The sequence below is a fragment of the Alosa sapidissima genome, chromosome 11, assembly GCF_018492685.1.
Source record: "Alosa sapidissima isolate fAloSap1 chromosome 11, fAloSap1.pri, whole genome shotgun sequence".
NCBI lineage: Eukaryota > Metazoa > Chordata > Actinopteri > Clupeiformes > Clupeidae > Alosa > Alosa sapidissima.
This window is the reverse complement of record NC_055967.1, coordinates 36,562,839-36,583,197: the sequence shown is the minus strand read 5'-3', so window position 1 is coordinate 36,583,197 and position 20,359 is coordinate 36,562,839. Positions and strand designations below refer to the sequence as shown.

Here is a 20,359-nt window from a genome sequence, read left to right as displayed (position 1 = left end):
TATGTTGATTCAGTGTGTGGGTGTTGCTTAAGAATCCCTCTTCCTTTGATGCTTTTGTTTGTTTCAAAGCAGAAGACTGGTCCTTGAAGGCAGATGTCGAGCACTGATCAACCATAACATAATGTATTGATTTATTTATTATTGCAGCACAGCTGATCAGATGCATGGGTGTGTTTTCTCACACACATCCCTTTGATGTACTCTAATAAGAAACATCTGTAGGAGTGATCATGAGCTTAAACCGTGACCAATCCCCTGCCCAAATCTAATTAACCATATTTGTTATTTCTATCTCATGAACAACCATCTGAGTTTAATTAAACCAAAAACTGCCAGATATGTCAACACTCCTTACTAAAGAAACAATCAATAGCTATTGCTTGTGCTCAACCCATTCATTAATTTAAGACCCTCTGTGTTGATTAGAGAATAGGCTATAGAGTGACAGTGAATGTGGCGCTTCAGACGAATACATCAGTGTTCTGCCTTGCAGGCTAAGTGCTTTTAAGAGGGCTTGTCTCCAAGTGCCCTTCATTTTCTTTGCATACTTTGTCTTGGATAAATTGATTGAGGTTGAAGTGAGTCATAGTTTTCCTCTCTGCAGAGCGTTTCGGCGTTCATCCTGTAATGCACATTAGTAGAACGGTGAGATCACGGACTGCGGCCGCCATTCATATATGATTAGATCGCTCTACATCAAATAAGTTATTAGGACCAAACACTTGTCCTTAGTTCTCGATATCACTGTCTTTGTGCATGCTGATAGGCCTGCTTTCTACTTTCTACTACAAACCTTTATAATAAATCTGTGATAAATATTTAGCTGGAATTCATCACAGATTTATTTGATGTCCAGTGATTTGGATATGGATTTGAATTTGGATAATGCAAAAATATCACTGTTTTAGTCATTAAAAAATATATGAATGACCTATCTTAGTCTATAGGCCTATACAAATAGCTTTATAATAAAGAGTTCCAAGTCAACATAGACTGTTCATTTATTTATTTATTTGACAAGTTGACAACCTGAGATAGCAGAATGAAAGGTGGATAAGTGGAGAAAAATGGAACTTGATGTTAGTGCAGAACTGTTTTTTAAAGATAACTTGACGTTAGTGCAGAACTGTTTTTTAAAGGGAACTTGATGTTAGTGCAGAACTGTTTTTTAAAGGGAACTGGATGTTAGTGCAGAACTGTTTTTTTAAAGGGAACTTGATGTTAGTGCAGAACTGTTTTTTAAAGGGAACTGGATGTTAGTGCAGAACTGTTTTTTTAAAGGGAACTTGATGTTAGTGCAGCACTGTTTTTAGGTGAATAGCTCCTCCCAATGGTCAATATTGGAATAAGAAAAGAAGAAAATATTTGCATGCAAAAATAAAATAAATTGTTTTAGTGGTTATAATTCACAGTAAATTAGTTTTAATGGGCACTGTATTGGTCCCAATTCTCTGTTGTCTACTATAAACTATGTTTACTGTGTAAAATGGCATTAATATCAACCATTTTCAGTGGATACACAAATGTACAATAACTACAATCTGTGTAAATCCTAATAGAATGTGTGCTGGACCACAATATAATAGCCTATTTTATGGAGATAACTGTTTAAGTAGCTAATGGCCTATTGTGGTTCTCTATGTTAATTTTCTTGTGTAATCAGGGGCCTGTGGGATGCTATTGGCTATCCAGACGGTGGGGGTGGGGGATTTGTGTACATTTACATGTATTTATTTAGCACCAATGTGCACATTTACATGTATTTATTTAGCAGACACTGTATCCTAAGTGACTTACATATGTCAATACATTACAATGAATTACATTGTCCCAGACCAACATCTTCTTGCAATAGCCATCAACAGCACTCAACCATCCCCTAGAATGTTATGACTTTCCCACAACAACCGGAAATAGGCCTACCATATTGTCATAAAATCTTATTTACAGTATTTGTGTTGGAAATAATTTAATTTCAGGGTCAGCATGCATGATTTCTGTTGGGTAATGTCTGCTATGATTTCAAATATAATTAGAAACGCACGTACATAATGCTTCCGATTTTTTTTTTTTTAAATGGTTGACAAGTCTTGAATCATTCATGTCATCTAAGCCCATAGCTGACAAGGAGGGTAATTGTCCTAGCTTATGCACTAAGCCTATGGGTGCGTAAGTTAAGACAAGATAACATGAAATTGCCTGACATTTAGCCTGCGACACACGTGTATGGCCATCCATGTACGCTAGAGCTATGTAGGACAGCAGCCTGTGATGCGCTGTTTCAACCGAGGGTAGGCCTGTTATGTCCGACAGCGTCTGTCTTCTAGACCCTGCAACACTAAGGCACCCACTAAGGCGGTTTCAGGGAAGACGGAGGAAAAAAAGTTCGGTTTCGTACGTGTGGACTAGCCCTAACTAAGGCACCCACAACCAGCTGCTGTGTTTATGTGTCTCGCGTGACGCAAAAGTGGCTCTCGCCCAATGCTAGAGCCATATGCAAATGAGCTGTCCTCAAATGGAAGAGCTCAGTCGTCAGTGTTTGTTTTGTGCGTGGTGAGTTAGGCTACGGAGTGGATGCTATGTGACTGATAAACTGAAAACCGTTTTATTGACATGGATGTAATTCGCGAGGATATTTTCGACTGCGTCTTGTGGTATGACATGATATGTGGATACGACGCACGCAAGTTTCATTTACTGCACAATGTAGGTGCCACTGATGATGATGCTGTTGCGTTGATGCCAAAATGTCAGATTTTAGCGGTTAAAACCAGTTAGCATACTCAACTGTAGTCCATTACTAAACCATTTACAGTGATACGTTTACAGATATTAAATCACCTAGCCTGTTTTCATAAGTCAGCGGCGTTAGTTTGAGCACATAATTGACGTTTTGTTTACATGTGTTCAATGGAAGCCGGAAATCCATAAATAGCGGCGTCCAAAGAATATTTTGCCGGATAGCGAGACAGCGGTGTGTTTAGTGCATTGACAATGGTAAACTGTGCTATGACGACAAACAAGCTTGCCAGCTGTAACTGTGCTTAATGATTCCATTAGTGACTTGGTAGGCTATTGAGGCCGCCTGGAGGCAGTGACCAAGACTTTCATTGGCAATATAAGAGGCGTCAGGTGGGACATCTTATTCCTTCGATTCCCTTTATATCACTTATCACGGAGTAGACACATAAAATGTTATAATCTCCATTCGCATTTCCCAGGGATCATCTGGCATTATGAGTTCACACAACGAAGGAGATGCTTACACCATGGCACCCGAGATGCCAGCCATGTTTGATGGCATGAAGTTGGCAGCTGTGGCAACAGTGTTGTATGTCATTGTGCGGTACTTGAATCTGAAAAGTCCCACCGCACCACCTGATATCACCTTCCAAGACACACCTCTCAACCTCTACATCCTAAAGTCCTGCCCTATCCTTACCAAAGAGTGAGTCTGCTGACAGATGCTGAAAGACTTCCACACAAGTGATACTTAACTAAGACAAAACTAAGACAATTTTAGACAGATACATTTTTCTGCATGAGAGAAACCTCAAGCAGCAACCTCAAGCAGTCGGTCTGTCATGGCTAATTTAAATTGCCGTATTGTACGTGTTTTACAGCTATATTCCACCATTACTATGGGGGAAAAGTGGACATTTCCAAACGGCTCTTTATGGAAAGATGGGACGCGTTGGCTCCCCACATCCGAATGGGCTTCGGAAATACCTTCCCATGCAAGATGGAGCGACAGCCACCTTTGATCTCTTTGAGCCTTTATCTGACCATATTACAGGGGGTAAGTGCCTAGTGGCATTGTCAGCCTTTTTGTATGAATTGCTTTTAGTAATACTGTGTCCATATTTATTTGGATATTAAACTACAACAACTATTAATAAGTCAATTTCAGTCTAAATGTATTTTAGTGGATTGCTTTCAAGCATTATCAATACAGATGTTTGTCTTGGTGTTGTTTATGTTGTTCATTCCATGTGTCCATTGGGACTATGTGGTGCCATTTTCCGGTTTCCCGGATTTCCTGGTTTCCCGGTCTAAGTTTCCCTGACTTTCCTTGACAATAAACCTGAATTTCTATTACTTGTTATAATGAATAGTACAATATACTTACCTATGATTTCAGAGCAGCTGCATGACATTCAAGATTTTTTTTACTTTTTTAGAGCAGAAAATGAATAAATGGCCATTGAATAAACAAATTTGGGCTACTCAAACAAGCAGTAAAGCTAATAACCAGATATACACCAATTCTGCTTGGAAATATATTTGTATTAATGTATTTTGGCAAGTACATTTTACACTGCTACAACAAAATTTCCTGATATTCCAAAAATAAAATTCCCTGACTTTCCGTGTCTGGAATAGACTTTCCAAAATTCCATGATATTCCAGAAATTACATGACAATTACATGATTTATTCAATAAAAAAAAATCCCAAAATTCCAAAAAAACTCTAAAATTCCAGCTTCATTGTGAAATCAACTTTGTGTACAGACGACATTACCATGGTGATATGCCCAGGGATTGGCAACCACAGTGAGAAGCACTACATCCGCACCTTTGTCGGTTACTCCCAGAGCCAAGGATACAGATGTGCCGTCCTGAATCACCTGGGAGCGCTGCCAAACATTGAGCTTACCTCACCCCGCATGTTTACATATGGTAAGGGACACACTTCAGGGATCTCACCGAACCTGGACATTTTACAATTACACACATGATGAAAAGATTAGTTGGTCATTCAGTGCTAACTCAAATTTGGTCATTCAAATAAATTAAATTAAATGTTTCAAGGCATTTGGAAGATGAGATGTCACCTAACAAACTATGAAAATAAAGTATAGAAGTAATATAGAAGTCTGTCACATTACTTTTGAAATGCGCTTCACAGGCTGCACATGGGAGTTTGCTGCAATGCTGGGCTACATGAAGAAGGCTTTCCCCCAGACGCAGTTCATTGTGGTCGGCTTCAGCCTGGGAGGGAACATTGTCTGCAAGTTTCTTGGAGAGAACCGGACCAATCAGGAGAGGGTGCTGTGCTGTGTCAGTGTCTGCCAGGGCTATAGTGCCCTAAGGTGAGCAAGTGCTAACATCTGGTTTGACATGAATGTGGCGTGTACCGTCGCAGTCCTGCTGAATGCACTTGTGTGCTCTGTGGCGTGTACCGTCGCAGTCCTGCTGAATGCACTTGTCCTGCTGAATGCACTTGTGTGCTCTGTGGCGTGTACCGTCGCAGTCCTGCTGAATGCACTTGTGTGCTCTGTGGCGTGTACCGTCGCAGTCCTGCTGAATGCACTTGTGTGCTCTGTGCAGGGCCCAGGATACCTTCCTACAGTGGGACCAGTGCAGGAGGCTCTACAACTTCCTCATGGCAGACAACATGAAAAAGATCATCTTATCACACAGGTGCAGAAAGGCCTCAGCACACACAGTAGCATCTGACTTGGGATGGCCTAGCCTTGTGGCTACATGCTTAGCACACACAGTAGCATCTGACTTGGGATGGCCTAGCCTTGTGGCTACATGCTTAGCACACACAGTAGCATCTGACTTGGGATGGCCTTGCCTTCTGGCTACATGCTCTACATTGCAATGTAATACTTCTAGGCTGTTCATGAGTTAACGTTCCAAATTTTGCAAAAGAAAAAGACAAGCAAGCGAAAAGCGTGTTTGGCGACATCACTAGCCAAGGAGTCATGGAGTCGCGCAGGATCCGTGTGCACCCCTATGCTATTCCTTACCTAAGGCAGGAGTCGAGCAGGATCCGTGTGCACCCCTATGCTATTCCTTACCTGAGAAGATGGGAGGCGAGAGGGGAGGTGGTGGGTTGAAAGCGAGAGCGCAAACCAGTTGCAGCAGCATGGACAGGTAGGCTGGGAATAAGTGACCTGATAGGAATAAGGCTGTAGGCATGGCAACGCTCCTCACGAACTTCCGTTTAAAAACGCCATTTTGCTGACTACTACATGTGCTCTAGTAACTGTATACAGTATCCCCTTTTAGAATCCTTTTTGTTACAGATGAGATGTAGAGCTCACAATTTTCACATTTTTGCTTTATTTTAAAGAGCTAGCTATTGCAACTACATAGTCGTTGTAGTGTAATTATCATGCCATTTATAAAAGATCACTGAAAACTGGAAGCTTAGATTATCTAGCTTCATCTTGATGTGATTTCACATTTTCAGGGGAAGCCTCTTTGGAATGAATTCAAGCAAAATGAAGGATGCAGACCTGAGCCACCTCTATACAGCCACCTCCCTCATGCAGATAGACGACAACATCATGAGGTACAGCCTAGCACTGCTCATAGTCTGTGTGCACTGACTGCTGTAGAAATGAATCTAGCCTTGTAAGATTGTCCGAAGGATGTTTTGTAAAACCATTAGTAGTCAGGGATGCGCAGAATTGAAGGTAAAAAGTACTGAATGAGAACTCTAAACAACTAACTACTGTGGCCTTTACAGCATAGGGGCCTATCACTAACCTATTTGGTAATGAGTATATTCACTGTTCACTATTCACTATTCAAAAAACCATGTCTGATTCAGGCATATATGATGAGTTTTAAATGAAAGCCCTAATCAATTGATAAATTATATTGAGGAAAATATTTAACTGTTCAATTTAGAAACAATGTGAAAGAAATATATGAGACTATATGAGTATCTCGATTTGCACCATGGTGCTGTACGGGGCATTTTTACAATAACGTCAACTGACTTCTAGGAAAGGAGTCTTTCAATATGAATTATTGACATCTACATTTGATTTGTGCTGTTGACATGCAAAGCTATTATGTAATGACACTCAAATATCCAATATGACCTATCTGAAGGCCGTAGGAACTCCGTGGCATTGCCATGGCAGCCACTGGCTCTGGTCTGGACCCAGAACCGGACCAGACTGAATGTAGACCCACCCATACGAACCCATACGAACCCACACGAACCCATAGGAACCCACACGAACCCATACGAAAGCAACATTCGAATTGAGCTGTACCTGTTTGTCCCAAAAGAGCTTAGTCCCTTAAAGAGCATTAAGAATAGATGGAGAAGGAAAAAAGGGTACAGTATGTTGATATCTTAAAGGGTGTGTTGATATCTTAAAGGGTGTGTTGATATCTTAAAGGGTATGTTGATATCTTAAAGGGTATGTTGATATCTTAAAGGGTGTGTTGATATCTTAAAGGGTGTGTTGATATCTTAAAGGGTATGTTGATATCTTAAAAAGGGTATGTTGATATCTTAAAAGGTATGTTGATATCTTAAAGGGTATGTTGATATCTTAATGTTGATCTTAAGGTCGCAGATGAGAAATAGCCCTCCTCTGGTATCAGCCCAAGTTCAACTGAAGATCTCAAAAGTCTGTTTTTCTTCTCAATCTATTGTTATTGCTCCTTAGTTCTTCTGTTTATTTCTTGTGAGACACAAGAGATTTTCCTTTAGGCAGCTGCTATGTGAGGGGTACGACAACATCTATCTGAAAAGCTTATTGTGACATCATCCTCTGTGTTTCCATTTTCCAGGAAGTTCCATGGACACGACTCCTTAAAAGACTACTATGAGAAGGAGAGCTGTGTGCACTATATCCATAATGTACGTATTCTCCTGTCCAGTGCACTATATCCATAATGTACACATTCTCCCGTCCAGTGCACTGTATACATAATGTACGTATTCTCCCGTCCAGTGCACTATATCCATAATGTACGTATTCTCCCGTCCAGTGCACTATGTCCATAATGTACGCATTCTCACTTCCAGTGCATAATGCACGTTTCAGCATTGCAGGGAATATTAAAGCTAAGTTGTATTTAGCATAAAAATATGCATGAATCAGTGACAAATATAATCATCATGCTGACATTTTGTAACAGGTCAATGTCCCACTCCTCCTGGTCAACTCATCAGACGATCCGCTTGTCCATCAGTCTCTATTAACGATACCACGTGCACTTGCAGGTGTGTTCTGCCTTTATTGAGTCCTTGATTTCTCATGTTATCCATTTATATATATATATATTCATATTCGCTTTGGACAAAGGCGTCTGCCAAATCCATAACCATAACCATATATAAACTACTATGGATGTTCCGCAATGATGTGACAGTTGCAGGTCTCATTGGCTCAGTTCCAACTTGATCATTTCCTTGTTGATTTCTGCTACTTACTTTCACATCTACAGTCAGATTTGTTAGTACTTGTTAAGAAAAATGTTCTGTGTGTGTGTGTGTGTGTGTGTGTGTGTGTGTGTGTGCGTGCGTGCGTGCTTCTGCTGGGCTCCAGTTCATCCAGCTGGCTTGTGAGAGCAGCAGCGCCTGTGCTGCATTAGCGCTTCGAGTGGAGGAGCTTTAACGGCTGAGCATATTGACACCGTTGTGTGGCCACATCTCATTCAGGCATCTGTCTCTAGCATGCACAGTCACACGCATGCCCTCGTCGTGTTAATGGCCTAAGCTCGCTCTCTCTCTCTCTCTCTCTCTCTCTCTCTCTCTCTCTCTCTCTCTCTCTCTCTCTCTCTCTCTCTCTCTCTCTCTCTCTCTCTCTCTCTCTCTCTCTCTCTCTCTCTCTCTCTCTCTCTCTCTCTCTCTCTCCGTGCTGAATTTTTCAGGGCCATGCGATCCCTCCCCTGGGGGATCTATTTATAGGAGGTCTTGGCTCTGCTTCCTGCTCAGCCATGGTCTTGGACGGGTCAGCCTGTTCTAGCATTCCGCCTCCACCTTTCGGCCATCTCTCTCTGGTCCCACTCGGAGGTCTGTCCTGGTCGCACACAGGTGGGACGTGGAAGCGGAGTAGTAACAGAGCAGTTCCGTGGCGGTGGCTGTTTGTTGTTTGTGTTTACGATGGCGTGGCGCGAGGGAGGGCCATCTGCCCTGTCTGCTGCAGGGAGGGGGCGTGGCTGGGTCAGGAGGAAGGACTCCGCTCAGAGAGACCGCACCCCCCCCCCCCCCAGATCAGTCCAGTTCAGCTCAGAGAGACTGCCCCCCCCCCCCAGTTAAGCTCTGCTCTTGCAGCACAGCGTGGGTAGAGGCTCCATCTGGGGCTGGGAATTAGCCATCAGCCAGACGCTGCTTCCCTACTAACCTACTTTCCCAAGCCAGGCAGAACCTGCCGTGATGATGATGATGATGATGGCAGAGAGCTGCGTAAGCCTGGTCATGGTTTGGCTAGCGAGGCTAGGGCGGTCATTCCGGAATCCTGACTTAGAGTAGCCGCCGGGGCTGCACGGACGGACAGCGTCCTGCGTTGCTGACAGACTCACCGCAGTGTCGCGTGTCCGGGTCAGCTGGCCTCTCGATTTGCTGGCTACTGATCGGCCAGGCCTCGGAGATGAGAGGGACAAGAGGCCGAGAGGTTCGGGAGGTTTAGGGTGTCCGAAAGAGAAAGGGCGATGGCCGTGAGGAAATGCAAGGCTGTGACCTGAAATCAAACCGTGTTCCTCGATCCTGCTGCTGAGTTTTGTATTCATGTGCTGGGTTTCATTTGACTGGCTCCTAAATGCAGTTTAATAAACAATGTTTGAATGAAGGAAGCAGTCCACACTAAGAGTAGCTCAGGGCATGCAGTTTCAAATGCATCCATCGGATCTGACTTGGTAAGAGGCAGCTTATTGAAAGCCTTTGAGCGATAATAGTAATCTGTTTTGCCTTCTGACTGGTTAATTGATTATGACGATTGTCCGATGTGAGCGTGGTTGTTCACTGAATTCTTCCTCTCACTGTGCTCCCCACAGAAAAGAAGTCCAACGTGATCTTCGCCCTGACGCTCCACGGGGGCCACCTGGGCTTCTTCGAGGGGGCGGCCCTCTTCCCCCAGCCCCTCACCTGGATGGACAAGGTGATCATGAGCTACGCCAACGCCATCTGCCAGTGGGAGAGGAAACGGCCTGCCTGCCAGGCGAGCTGCCCAGCGGCCACGCACCAGGACACAGAGGGCAAAGGCGAGGCCTAGCTCCCAAACCCCTCCTGCACCACACACACACTTCTGTTGTCCTTCTACCGACAGCCCATCCACCTTAAACAACACAGTGCTGCTCTCTGCTGAGTCACTACAAAGGAGGTCGTCCTCGCACATAGCAGTTTACTTTCAGCTTGGTCTCCATGTCCACGGGGCCGGTGGGATACCTGGAGGAATGACATTGCTTGGCCTGTGCCAGTGTGGTCGCTACGCAGAGCACTCATGAATGGAGAGACCCACAAGCTGTTCATGTTTTTATCAACCAAGGATCCTGTAGACACCCAGAGGGGACAGACTTGCTACAAAGTGTTTGTCATTTACATTCTTACATTATTTGAAAAACTGCTTTTTTTCTCTTCAGCTGTTTTATTTCCTATCGAATAGCCTTTGGTAAGAATGCTTGTAGCCACTTCATTTTTTTCATTTTGGTTTTTGTTTCAATGTGAGACCTTTGTGTCCTGTCTTACAAGAAAACTATGTTACACTTCACAGTAGTAACATAAGTCACTAAACCTTGATTTAAATGGTTCGTCCACTATTGAATTTTAAAGAACATCACCATACTTCAGCTACACCTGCCTTTAGTACTCCAAACAACTGAAACTTTAGTCCAAACCGTATGGCGTTAGTAGAGATGCCTGTCTTTTACACTCGTGCGTGACTTGTCCTCCTGTGAACCCTAAAGTTGCCTTATCGCCTCCTGTCCTGTGCACCAGGCCTCAACCGGCTGTCCTGCTGTCCTGTGCACCAGGCCTCAACCGGCTGTTCTGTGAGACAGAGGCTCCACCTGGTGGTTCACTGCAGTCAGACCAAATGCTCTTAGTCTTGGCTCTAGAATTTAATCCCAGTTCACTAAGTTGATTGCACTAATGGACAGTGAGGAGCATGTACCTTATGATTCTACTTTGACATTTTTAAAGTGAATGTTACACTTACTAATGTAGGAAGAGTAACCCAAAATGGATGGGGTTTTTTTCTTGCCATTGTGCAGGACATCGCTGTGTCCCTCTCTACCATTCAGATTTGAGTATGGGTATTTGAGCATGGGTATTTGTCCACTGAGTTCATGCAGGTGCGATGCACATCTGTAAAATTATGTGGCAGATTTTGTTCTCCAGAGTAGTTTCTAGTACTGTATGTGAGAGTGGGCACTTTATCTGTGCATATGCTCAGACAAAAAAAAACCTCTTTTAGGGAGTCAGTTTTAGATTGATATTTCAATATTTTCATTTGATTGTTGATTTCACTGATTCACTTTAGGTTCCTGCGTGTTGGGATTTCCTGGTGTGTATGTAAGTGCTCTTTATGGGAGCCAGTGTCATTTTATTTGTAAAGGGAGAAGCCTAGTGAGCAACATTGGAAAACCGAGGGAAGTCTATGAGGAACAACCAGCACACAAGTGCATTGGTGTCATGACCTTCAGCTGGCTTTTGTGTTGAAACTCAATACCCAACAGGGAGCATATTATGGTCTTCAGTAGAACATGGACCATTACCTGTCTTTTGGCTGTTTGGGGATAAATATATTGGAAGGACCTTGGTTTATCTGACTTCGGTTTGTGTCTTATGTGTTGGGGGGGGGGGGGGGGGGGAATCCTTTGAGCATTGTGTTACAAAACAACTTGCCAGGAAATAAATGGACCAGTAGCTTGGCAACAACAGAATCAAATTTGCATTATGTCATTGGTGTATTGTTCCAGTGGGTATTCAGTGTCAGTGACCAACTAGAATGCATTACAGAAAAGGTCTTTATTCTTGGTATAATTGCCATTATTGAGCCTTATCTCATGTTTTTGCATAAAGTCATGTTTTATCTTGTCTTGATGATGTTAACCCCCATAGCTAAGAAATTATGAAGAAAGTGGTGTGTATGTATTATGCCATGATTGGAAGATAAAACTGTTCTTCAATAAATTATTTTCTTGTATAAACTTTTTTTGTCCCTTTTACATCAGTTTACAACAAATATATTTCATTTTAGAAACATGTTTTTAGATCTCAGCAGCTTAGAATATGTGGTATAGTTGGTGCTTCTTTACATCCAAAATTCAATTTAAATCTAAATGATATGATGACATTTACTCCAGTTTTGCTATAGGTACACCACAAATCAATTTTAATCTATGTTCTGCTTTTGCACCAAGTCCATTCACTTCTATTTAGCTTTTTAGACAATGAAGTAGGCAGTCCTCTTTATATACAGTTTATTGTACACACTTGTGCTGAGGCTACTGACACACATTTTCCATTGGAGTCAAATAAAAACAAAACAAAATAATAGACACTTGGTCTCCAGGACATCACTGTCTGGACAAAAGGTTTTGGAACCTTGACTGTACTATTGGGGTGCAATTCACATCAGGGGCATGACTGATACTGTTTTAGAACGAGAAAACCACTTAGCAAACAGGAGCGTCATTGGGAAAGGCGTATTTCTCAGTTCTTTTGTAAAGTTATGGATAATCAAATTATTATTATTGTATTATTAATAAGTTATGGATAATCAAATTATTATTATTGGTTTATTAATAAAAATGGTCCACAGCAAACCCACTAGACCCAATGGCAGTCAGGTTCCAGATGTGCTTTGAGCTCTGTATCTCAGCAGTTGACCAGCTAGTGAATAACAACAGTGGATGTTTAAGGCCCTAAGTGGCTTCCGCTGAATAGAAGGAGTGTGTTGGTTGGTCAAAGCTTTCTCTCGTGCGGCTTCCATTCGTGTGTTAGTTGGTCAAAGCTTTCTCTCGTGCGGCTTCCATTCGTGTGTTAGTTGGTCAAAGCTTTCTCTCAGGCATGGATGTATTTTACACTGTTCACATTAACCTACAATTTTGTTGAAAGGAATAACATTATTACATTTCTCCCCTGGGGTGTGTGTGTGTGTGTGTGGTCCCATTGGTCATGTTCAGTCGAACAGCTTTGCTGCTATTGCCTTGCCGTCATACTTGTTACCTTTACCGTCAAACTCAGAAGGCAGAATATCAGCGTCAAATTCCTTGTAATAGTTTTCTAGCTCATCTCCGTGGACAAACACCTGCAGGAGACAAAGGGGATAGCCGTCAGGGAGGGTTCACATTTTGCACACGGGCCCATATGCTTTTTAGAAAATTAATAGCACAGCCCCTTCTTAATCTGGTAGAATAGTCCATAATCTCCTTTCATCACACCTAGATTCATCATTAAATTGCGCTGTCTTTCCAGCTAGGTGGTTCTGCATGTTTTTTCCCCTCATCAAGCTGTTTCATTGCTAAGTGGTTTAGGTGGTCACATGGTCAGTCAACCGTAACTGTTGGACACATATCAACTGGTACTGTAAGTGGGGAGGGAGCAGTTTGTTAATCATTCCTGTGGTTGTGCAGATGGTCAGATGTTTATGCATGTGTTGCACTTCTCATTGGACGGACAGTATACATGTGTTGCCCTGTTCTCATTGGACGGCCAGTATGCATGTGTTGCACTGTTCTCATTGGACGGTCAGACTTACTCGCTCCAGCAGCTTGCCCTTCATCAGGGGCTTGACCACGTTGTACGTGGTGGTGAAGTACCAGGGCTGGTGGATGAAGTGCACGGCCTTAAAACGGGCTGGGAAGGAGTCCTGCCAAACAACAGCACATTTCACATCCCCACAACACAGTCTTGCTAAGAATGGGAACAGTTTATGGAATAAAGACAGACAATTGTGCTTATACAGATTAAGTGCACTTAAAGGGACACCAGGCAAGCCTGAGTGCTTTTTCTCTACAAAGCTCCCCTAGCGTCTGTACATGTCGATACGTGTGCGAGCCCTTGCTCGGTCTGAAGCTCTTTTCCTTTTCTTTGCATCTTCCGTCAAGGGTTTTCGCTGCTTCTTCGCCGGCTCTGCCATTATACACACGTTTGCAACAATCTCTAGCGTTTTGTTAGCCTGCCTGCTTCGGTTTGCGGGTAGGATACACTGAACTTGCAAGCGGGATATTCTTCCTACAGGCAGTAGGGGTGGGCGAGAGAGTCTTCATTCGCCCTGTAACGAGTCATTTAACCATATACCAACTTACGACGATGAGTAATTAACACGAAAATGTTGCCTGGTGTTCCTTTAAAAAAATAACAAAATAATTGGGCTGAAACAAATGCATTCCACTCACATGTTAGCAGTGTTGTAGTACTCGAGTCCGAGACTCGAACTCGAGTCCGAGTCATTAGCTAAATTTAGAGACTCGTGACTTGACTTGTACTTGAGCACTGAATGACTCGACTTTTTTGGTAATATATCATAAGGCTATAATTGTAGTATGTCATTAGGCTATAATTTGCTATATGATTTTAATATCTAAATTATGTGTAAGCCTAATGCTAATTTTAGTGCAAGGGAATGTTAGGCTACTGCTTCATGTCATACATCGCAAGTCACGTCATGTTCACATGCAAAGCAAACTAACGTTAACTTTAACACCAAAATGCCTGGAGACATGGCCGTCGCCATGTCAATGTAGTATTGCCAGGCAATATTAGTTCTCATGAATGACATGACATTACCTACGATTACACTCAACCTAGGCTAAACATCACACACAGCTGCTGGATAGCTGATCATGGTGACTTGGTGAACAGTGTTTTTCCTGATTGACGCTGGAAGCGAGGTTCCATTCATTCATTTGTTTGGGGCGTTCCCTGCCGTGCTTCTGTCTGTTCATTTGCAGCAGGCTATTATCGGATCGAAAGAAAAATAAAGTAAAAGTTTTCCCAATCAAGATATAGCATACTTCTTCATTTTTGTGTCATAACATATATAGGCATAACATTAAATTGCCTAGTAGAGTGTCCATGTAGCGTGTCAGTGTAGGCCTACGTGTCTGCGCAAGTGAAACTGACAAACTGAACCTCTCGTGGGTAAGCCAGAAACAACTATATTTAAAACCACGAATGAAGTGGATTACTGTTACTGTTCAAACGAGCGATTTGATAGCCTAATCCACTGCACGAAAAAAAAGGAAACAGCAACTTGTTCTATTTCTAACAGATGAATATCGTAGCAAATAGTCATGGGCGGATTATGAACTTTCAGGCTCCTGGGCCCAGATGTATTAAGGGCCCCCCATTAATTGTCGTATATGTGGAAGGGGGGGGTTTGGGGGTCCTCCCCCAGAAAATTTTTAATTTGTTTGATGTGATTTCCTGTATTCTGGTGCATTTTGGGGATGGCCAATACTAAATTCAATCAGATTCATAGCCTACATACTGATTTGTTGATATTGAGGCAATGATTCCATGCAAAGGCTTGGGCTTCAGGGCCCCCTGACCCCTTGGGCCCCTGGGCCTGGGCCCGGTATGCCCGTGCAGTAATCCATCCCTGCAAATAGTAGCCTATGGCGATGGCAGCTTAAAAAACATTTATTTCACTCATCTCGCTGAAATGAACGTAGAATGTGGCCTGTTGCGCAAAGAAATTAATTAGGCAGATGATCTGCATCTCCGTTGACCGAAAGCTAGTTTTCATCTCTATTGTTGGCGTGAAATATGTCTCCATAGTGTCAGTGAAGTGATAACATTATGCAGTTGCAGGTAGCCAGTGTTCACGTCACGGGAGTCAGAAAGAAGCTACCAAGACGGGCCCTGCTCTGTTTCTGTCCCTCCCAAACTGCGCTAAAATTGTGTAGTCTATTTAACAGCCAGAATTAAAAAAAATGCCCAGGGAGGCCCTTTTATGATCCACATTACCTCTTACAAAATAGACCTACTCCAACATCCATCTTGTGAAGTATGAACTTCTACAACACTGCCTACAGAGTACAATTGTCAGCAGTCAGTAACAGCATAATGTGACTTAATGGCCTGTGTGATTGGGATGTGGCTTGCTCATTTATTATGAGTAGGCCTATAGGCTATGGTATGGCTATGGTATGGTATTCTCTCCGATATAATAAATACAACACATTGGGTTTGGCAAGAAATTTGGCAATACTACTTTCACACAAGTGATGGCACCCCTGCATGGAGACAGAAGATTGTCCGTTTTGCTTTTAAGGATTTCATCTGCAATGAGAAAAAATGGAACGACATGTAGGCTATGCTTACTTTAGTGCTGGACTTGGACTCGACTTGATCAATAGGGACTCGACTCGGACTCGACGTGGATCAATAGTGACTCGACTCGGACTTGACTCGGATGAGTAGTGGACTCGACTCGGACTTGACTTGGAATTTTTTTTAATGACTTGGACTTGACTCGGACTTGAACACTGGGGACTCGAACCTGGACTCGGACTCGAGGCATAGTGACTTGAATACAACACTGCATGTTAGTTATACACTCATATTGTATTTACAATGTTACCTGTAGCATGTCCACCATTTTCTTCAGCTCAGTAGGTTTGATGCCTGAAGCCTGCTGCATGGTGAAGCCCTTGAAGTTTTCAATGATGCAGAAGCCGTTGATCTGGGTCTCCTCATTCTCCAGGAGTTTCTCCAGGATCACACAGTAGGCCCTCAGGATCTAGAGAGAGCACACACACACACACACACACACACACACACACACACACACACACACGATACACAATGACACAAGCACACTGATTCACATTTCCAGTTTTCTGGATGGATATCCAAGATGGATGATGTCAGAAATACAGTAAGTGTGTGACAGACACATACCTCGTCGAAGGTGATCTCCTCATAGTCCCAGTTCTCGATGTTGAAGAGCAGCACGATGCGTCCGTACTTGTCCCTGCTGGACAGGATGCCGGGGTAGCCGGCCTCGATGGTGCTCCGCACCGCCTCAGGGGTCAGGTTCTCAAACAGCTCGGGGTAGTCGCGCCTGAAGCGCACATAACCTGCCCGCACGAAAGCAGAGCAACATCACAATCTACCAGTATTATAAAAACAGAGCAACGTCACTATCTACCAGTATTATAAAAACAGAGCAACATCACTATCTACCAGTATTATAAAAACACTGTTAATACAATAACTAGATGTAGAACTGTGTTTATGTGTATGTGTATTGGATGACCTTCGGCTCTAATTCAGCTGAAATGGACTGAGAATGACTATGTTTTTGATATGCATGATGTCCAAATCTACAATAAAACAGTGATGATGTCTGTGTATTAAGATTGACTAGCCTACTATATTCACTGGTGTCTGTGTGCATGACGTCCAGGGCTACAGGAGCTTTGGGATGGTGTCTGTGTGCATGGGTATTGGGATGGTGTGTGTGTGTGTGTGTGTGTGTGTGTGTGTGTGTGGTGTCTCACCCTTCATGAGTTCATAGGCTCTGTTCACTTCATATTTCCTGGCACGGATGAACCTGAGCAGGACGCCGTCAGGCTTATCCCCAAAGGTGTCCAGCACTCCCTTGCCCAGGTCCTCCCCCCCCTTGTCCTTAATGATGCCCCTCAGCTCCTTTACTGCAGACACCCTCTTCTCATCCGTCTCGTTCAGCTCATCTTTAGCCTGTACAGGACAACATTAGAGTGAACCTGTTCTGAATGCCACTGTGTAAAACTGCAATCTGCACAGGACAACATTAGAGTGAACCTGTTCCTGTGTAACCTGTGTAAAACTGCAATCTGCCATAATAAGTCATAGTGTAGGCTTGATTGCTACTTAGAAAGAACAAAAGAATCTAAACACAAAAATTTATTGAGATAAATTATGAGGATAATAAATCATGTTCAAAGTAAGATGTTTAAAAAAGCTTTATGATCATGAAAAACTGGTATAAAGACTGGTATAAATCAAACCAAACACCGTAAACATCACTATGATGACAGATAACCATCCTCTCACACCTTTTGCATGGTGTGGTCAGGCAGCTTGGCACAGGACCCGAATACGGGTCCATGGTCCTTGACCGTCAGGTGCTCAAGTTTAGCACGCAGGGCCTGCTCCTCCTCGGACACCACACGATACGTTCCACTCTGGATGGGAGAAAACATGTGTGTGTGTGTGTGTGAAGGGGGAGGTTGGGGGGGGGGGGGGGGGGGGCACACAATCATAACACAGCGAAAGCCTCTCACGACTCAAGAGCGCTCGAGACTCACTGTTAGCAGCTTTACTCCTGGCCATGAGCTCAGGGACTCAATAGAACCCAGTGTGAGGGTTTCATAATCTGACTCACATGAATGCAGAAAAGCCTAGTAAACCTTTGTCTGAGATCAGAGATTAGTGGCTAACAACAGTATCATTCTCTTAAGATCTGTCAAGTGTTCTGTGAATATCTTCAGATCCCTGGTCCACGTGAGGGAAAGGGGGGGTTGGAAGGTAATGTACAGATATTGCGTGGGGACCATCACATGATCTACTATGTCATAACAACAGGGGGATCAGACATCAGTCCTTCTCCACATAAGGTAAATCATAAATACGTTTACTAACTGTACTCATGTACTGAATGCAAACATATAAATAAAAAATAAAGCAAGTCAACAAGTAAAGGGAATTGACTTGGACCTGAATTGACCTGGAATTCAATCATTTCTACCCTCACTCATAATACATTTTCAATCATGCTCCACTACATTGCATAATGGCATTAGACTGATTATATAGATATGGATTTACTCACAACAACAGCCATGTCTTCAGATCCTCCGAACACTGTTGACTTCACTGTGAATGGAGGAGGCAGTTGAAATGCTTTAAACACATGAGGACAGCGTGGTGTCTGTTGCTCTCGACCAACTTTCATTCGACTTATTCCCCTGGGAGAGGCTTTGAGCGCTCCTTGTGAAGGAACAATTTCTCCCTTGATGAATCCAATGCATCTCCAATGAAAAATATACTGTAAAACTATCATCTATACAACCTAAACACTTACAGGTCAGTGGGATTTAAAAGCCTTATCCAACCACAGATGATAAATTAAGATTTAACACTTATCCAACCACAGATGATAAATTAAGATTTAACAATTATCCAACCACAGATGATAAATTAAGATTGAACCCCAAAGGCTGAGACATGTGACTGCTGTGGTTTGTATTCTCTTCACAGTTTTCACAGCCTTGATCCCCATTCTTGCATCATCCCACACATAGCACAGCGCCATACTAACATGATCCCTGACCACAGCGCCATACTAACATGATCCCACACTTAGCACAGCGCCATACTAACATGATCCCACACATAGCACAGCGCCATACTAACATGATCCCACACTTAGCACAGCGCCATACTAACATGATCCCACACTTAGCACAGCGCCATACTAACATGATCCCACACTTAGCACAGCGCCATACTAACATGATCCCACACTTAGCACAGCGCCATACTAACATGATCCCACACATAGCACAGCGCCATACTAACATGATCCCACACATAGCACAGCGCCATACTAACATGATCCCACACATAGCACAGCGCCATACTAACATGATCCCACACATAGCACAGCGCCATACTAACATGATCCCACACTTAGCACAGCGCCATACTAACATGATCCCTGACCACAGCGCCATACTAACATGATCCCTGACCTCAGCGCCATACTAACATGATCCCTGACCTAAGGATCTCTAGTTTCACTTAGTGTACTACTTGCACAGCACCTTGTTTGAGCAGACAACTAATAATGCCAGGAAGTTTTGATTACCGAAAAAGAAATTCCAAACTATCTAATTGCAGTCTAGTGTAAATAGGCCTATAATAGGCCCTTTGCCAGAGACACAGTGCTAAAAGCACCCATAATTTAAATTTCAAATTCATTGACCTCAATTCAATTCACACCCTCATGAATAGAAAAAAAGACCATTATATTTAAACTCTCTGATTGAAAATATATCTGCCCCTCCGAATACCTGTACAAAATCTTCCAAAGAGAAATAGGCCAACGACTCACCTGGGTTTAGACAGGGATGCTGCACTTGGTCCTCTGTTCCTGTGAACAGCGACGCAGGCGATTGAATGATTTGTAGTGTAACCGCTGGCAGGATTAGTGACGCCACATGAGATTATGCAGATCTGATTTTTCTGATAATCAGCAAACACACTGTGGGACCGCGGGAAAGGACAACCCATCAGTTTACGGCCAATCAGAGACAGGGTTGAGGAGAAAAGGTGTGGCAGAGAACTCCATTCAGGCAACAGTTAATTTTAGGGTGTGGGGAGGGATGGTATCAAGTATAAGTATGTATGTGTGTGTGTGTGTGTGTGGCTTACCCTGAGCAACTTGACTGAATTCCAAAACTACTTAGAATAAGAAAAGTAGCTATTGTTACTCTCCCTGAACCGCAACGTGATTTGTTAGTTTAGACAGCTGTTCACCCTTCACGTGTGAAATCACGCATTTAGATTGTAAAATGTACTCTCAGGTAGTTTATACAGACATAAACTGTGTGGTGAATGCTGTATCAGTGCCAATGCTGGGCTATGTCTGGAAACACCAT

General features: G+C 43.1%; 2 protein-coding genes across 2 annotated transcripts; one reads left to right on the top strand and one right to left on the bottom strand.

The window, feature by feature from the left end:
* Nucleotides 1-2,496: 2,496 nt before the first annotated feature.
* Nucleotides 2,497-11,911, top strand: abhd2b (abhydrolase domain containing 2, acylglycerol lipase b). Its single transcript, XM_042110489.1, has 11 exons — nt 2,497-2,706; nt 3,061-3,132; nt 3,222-3,448; nt 3,624-3,799; nt 4,514-4,681; nt 4,911-5,094; nt 5,333-5,425; nt 6,207-6,308; nt 7,550-7,619; nt 7,901-7,985; nt 9,758-11,911. Exons 3-11 carry the CDS (start codon nt 3,237-3,239, stop codon nt 9,973-9,975), a joined length of 1,308 nt encoding a protein of 435 aa, XP_041966423.1. The 5' UTR covers nt 2,497-2,706; nt 3,061-3,132; nt 3,222-3,236; the 3' UTR covers nt 9,976-11,911.
* Nucleotides 11,912-12,220: 309 nt separating this feature from the next.
* Nucleotides 12,221-19,873, bottom strand: rlbp1b (retinaldehyde binding protein 1b). The gene is made up of 8 exons (XM_042110492.1): nt 19,813-19,873; nt 18,529-18,572; nt 17,753-17,881; nt 17,216-17,414; nt 16,614-16,792; nt 16,294-16,452; nt 13,465-13,575; nt 12,221-13,014 (listed from the first exon to the last, which is right to left on the bottom strand). Exons 2-8 carry the CDS (start codon nt 18,538-18,540, stop codon nt 12,886-12,888), a joined length of 918 nt encoding a protein of 305 aa, XP_041966426.1. The 5' UTR covers nt 18,541-18,572; nt 19,813-19,873; the 3' UTR covers nt 12,221-12,885.
* Nucleotides 19,874-20,359: the final 486 nt, after the last annotated feature.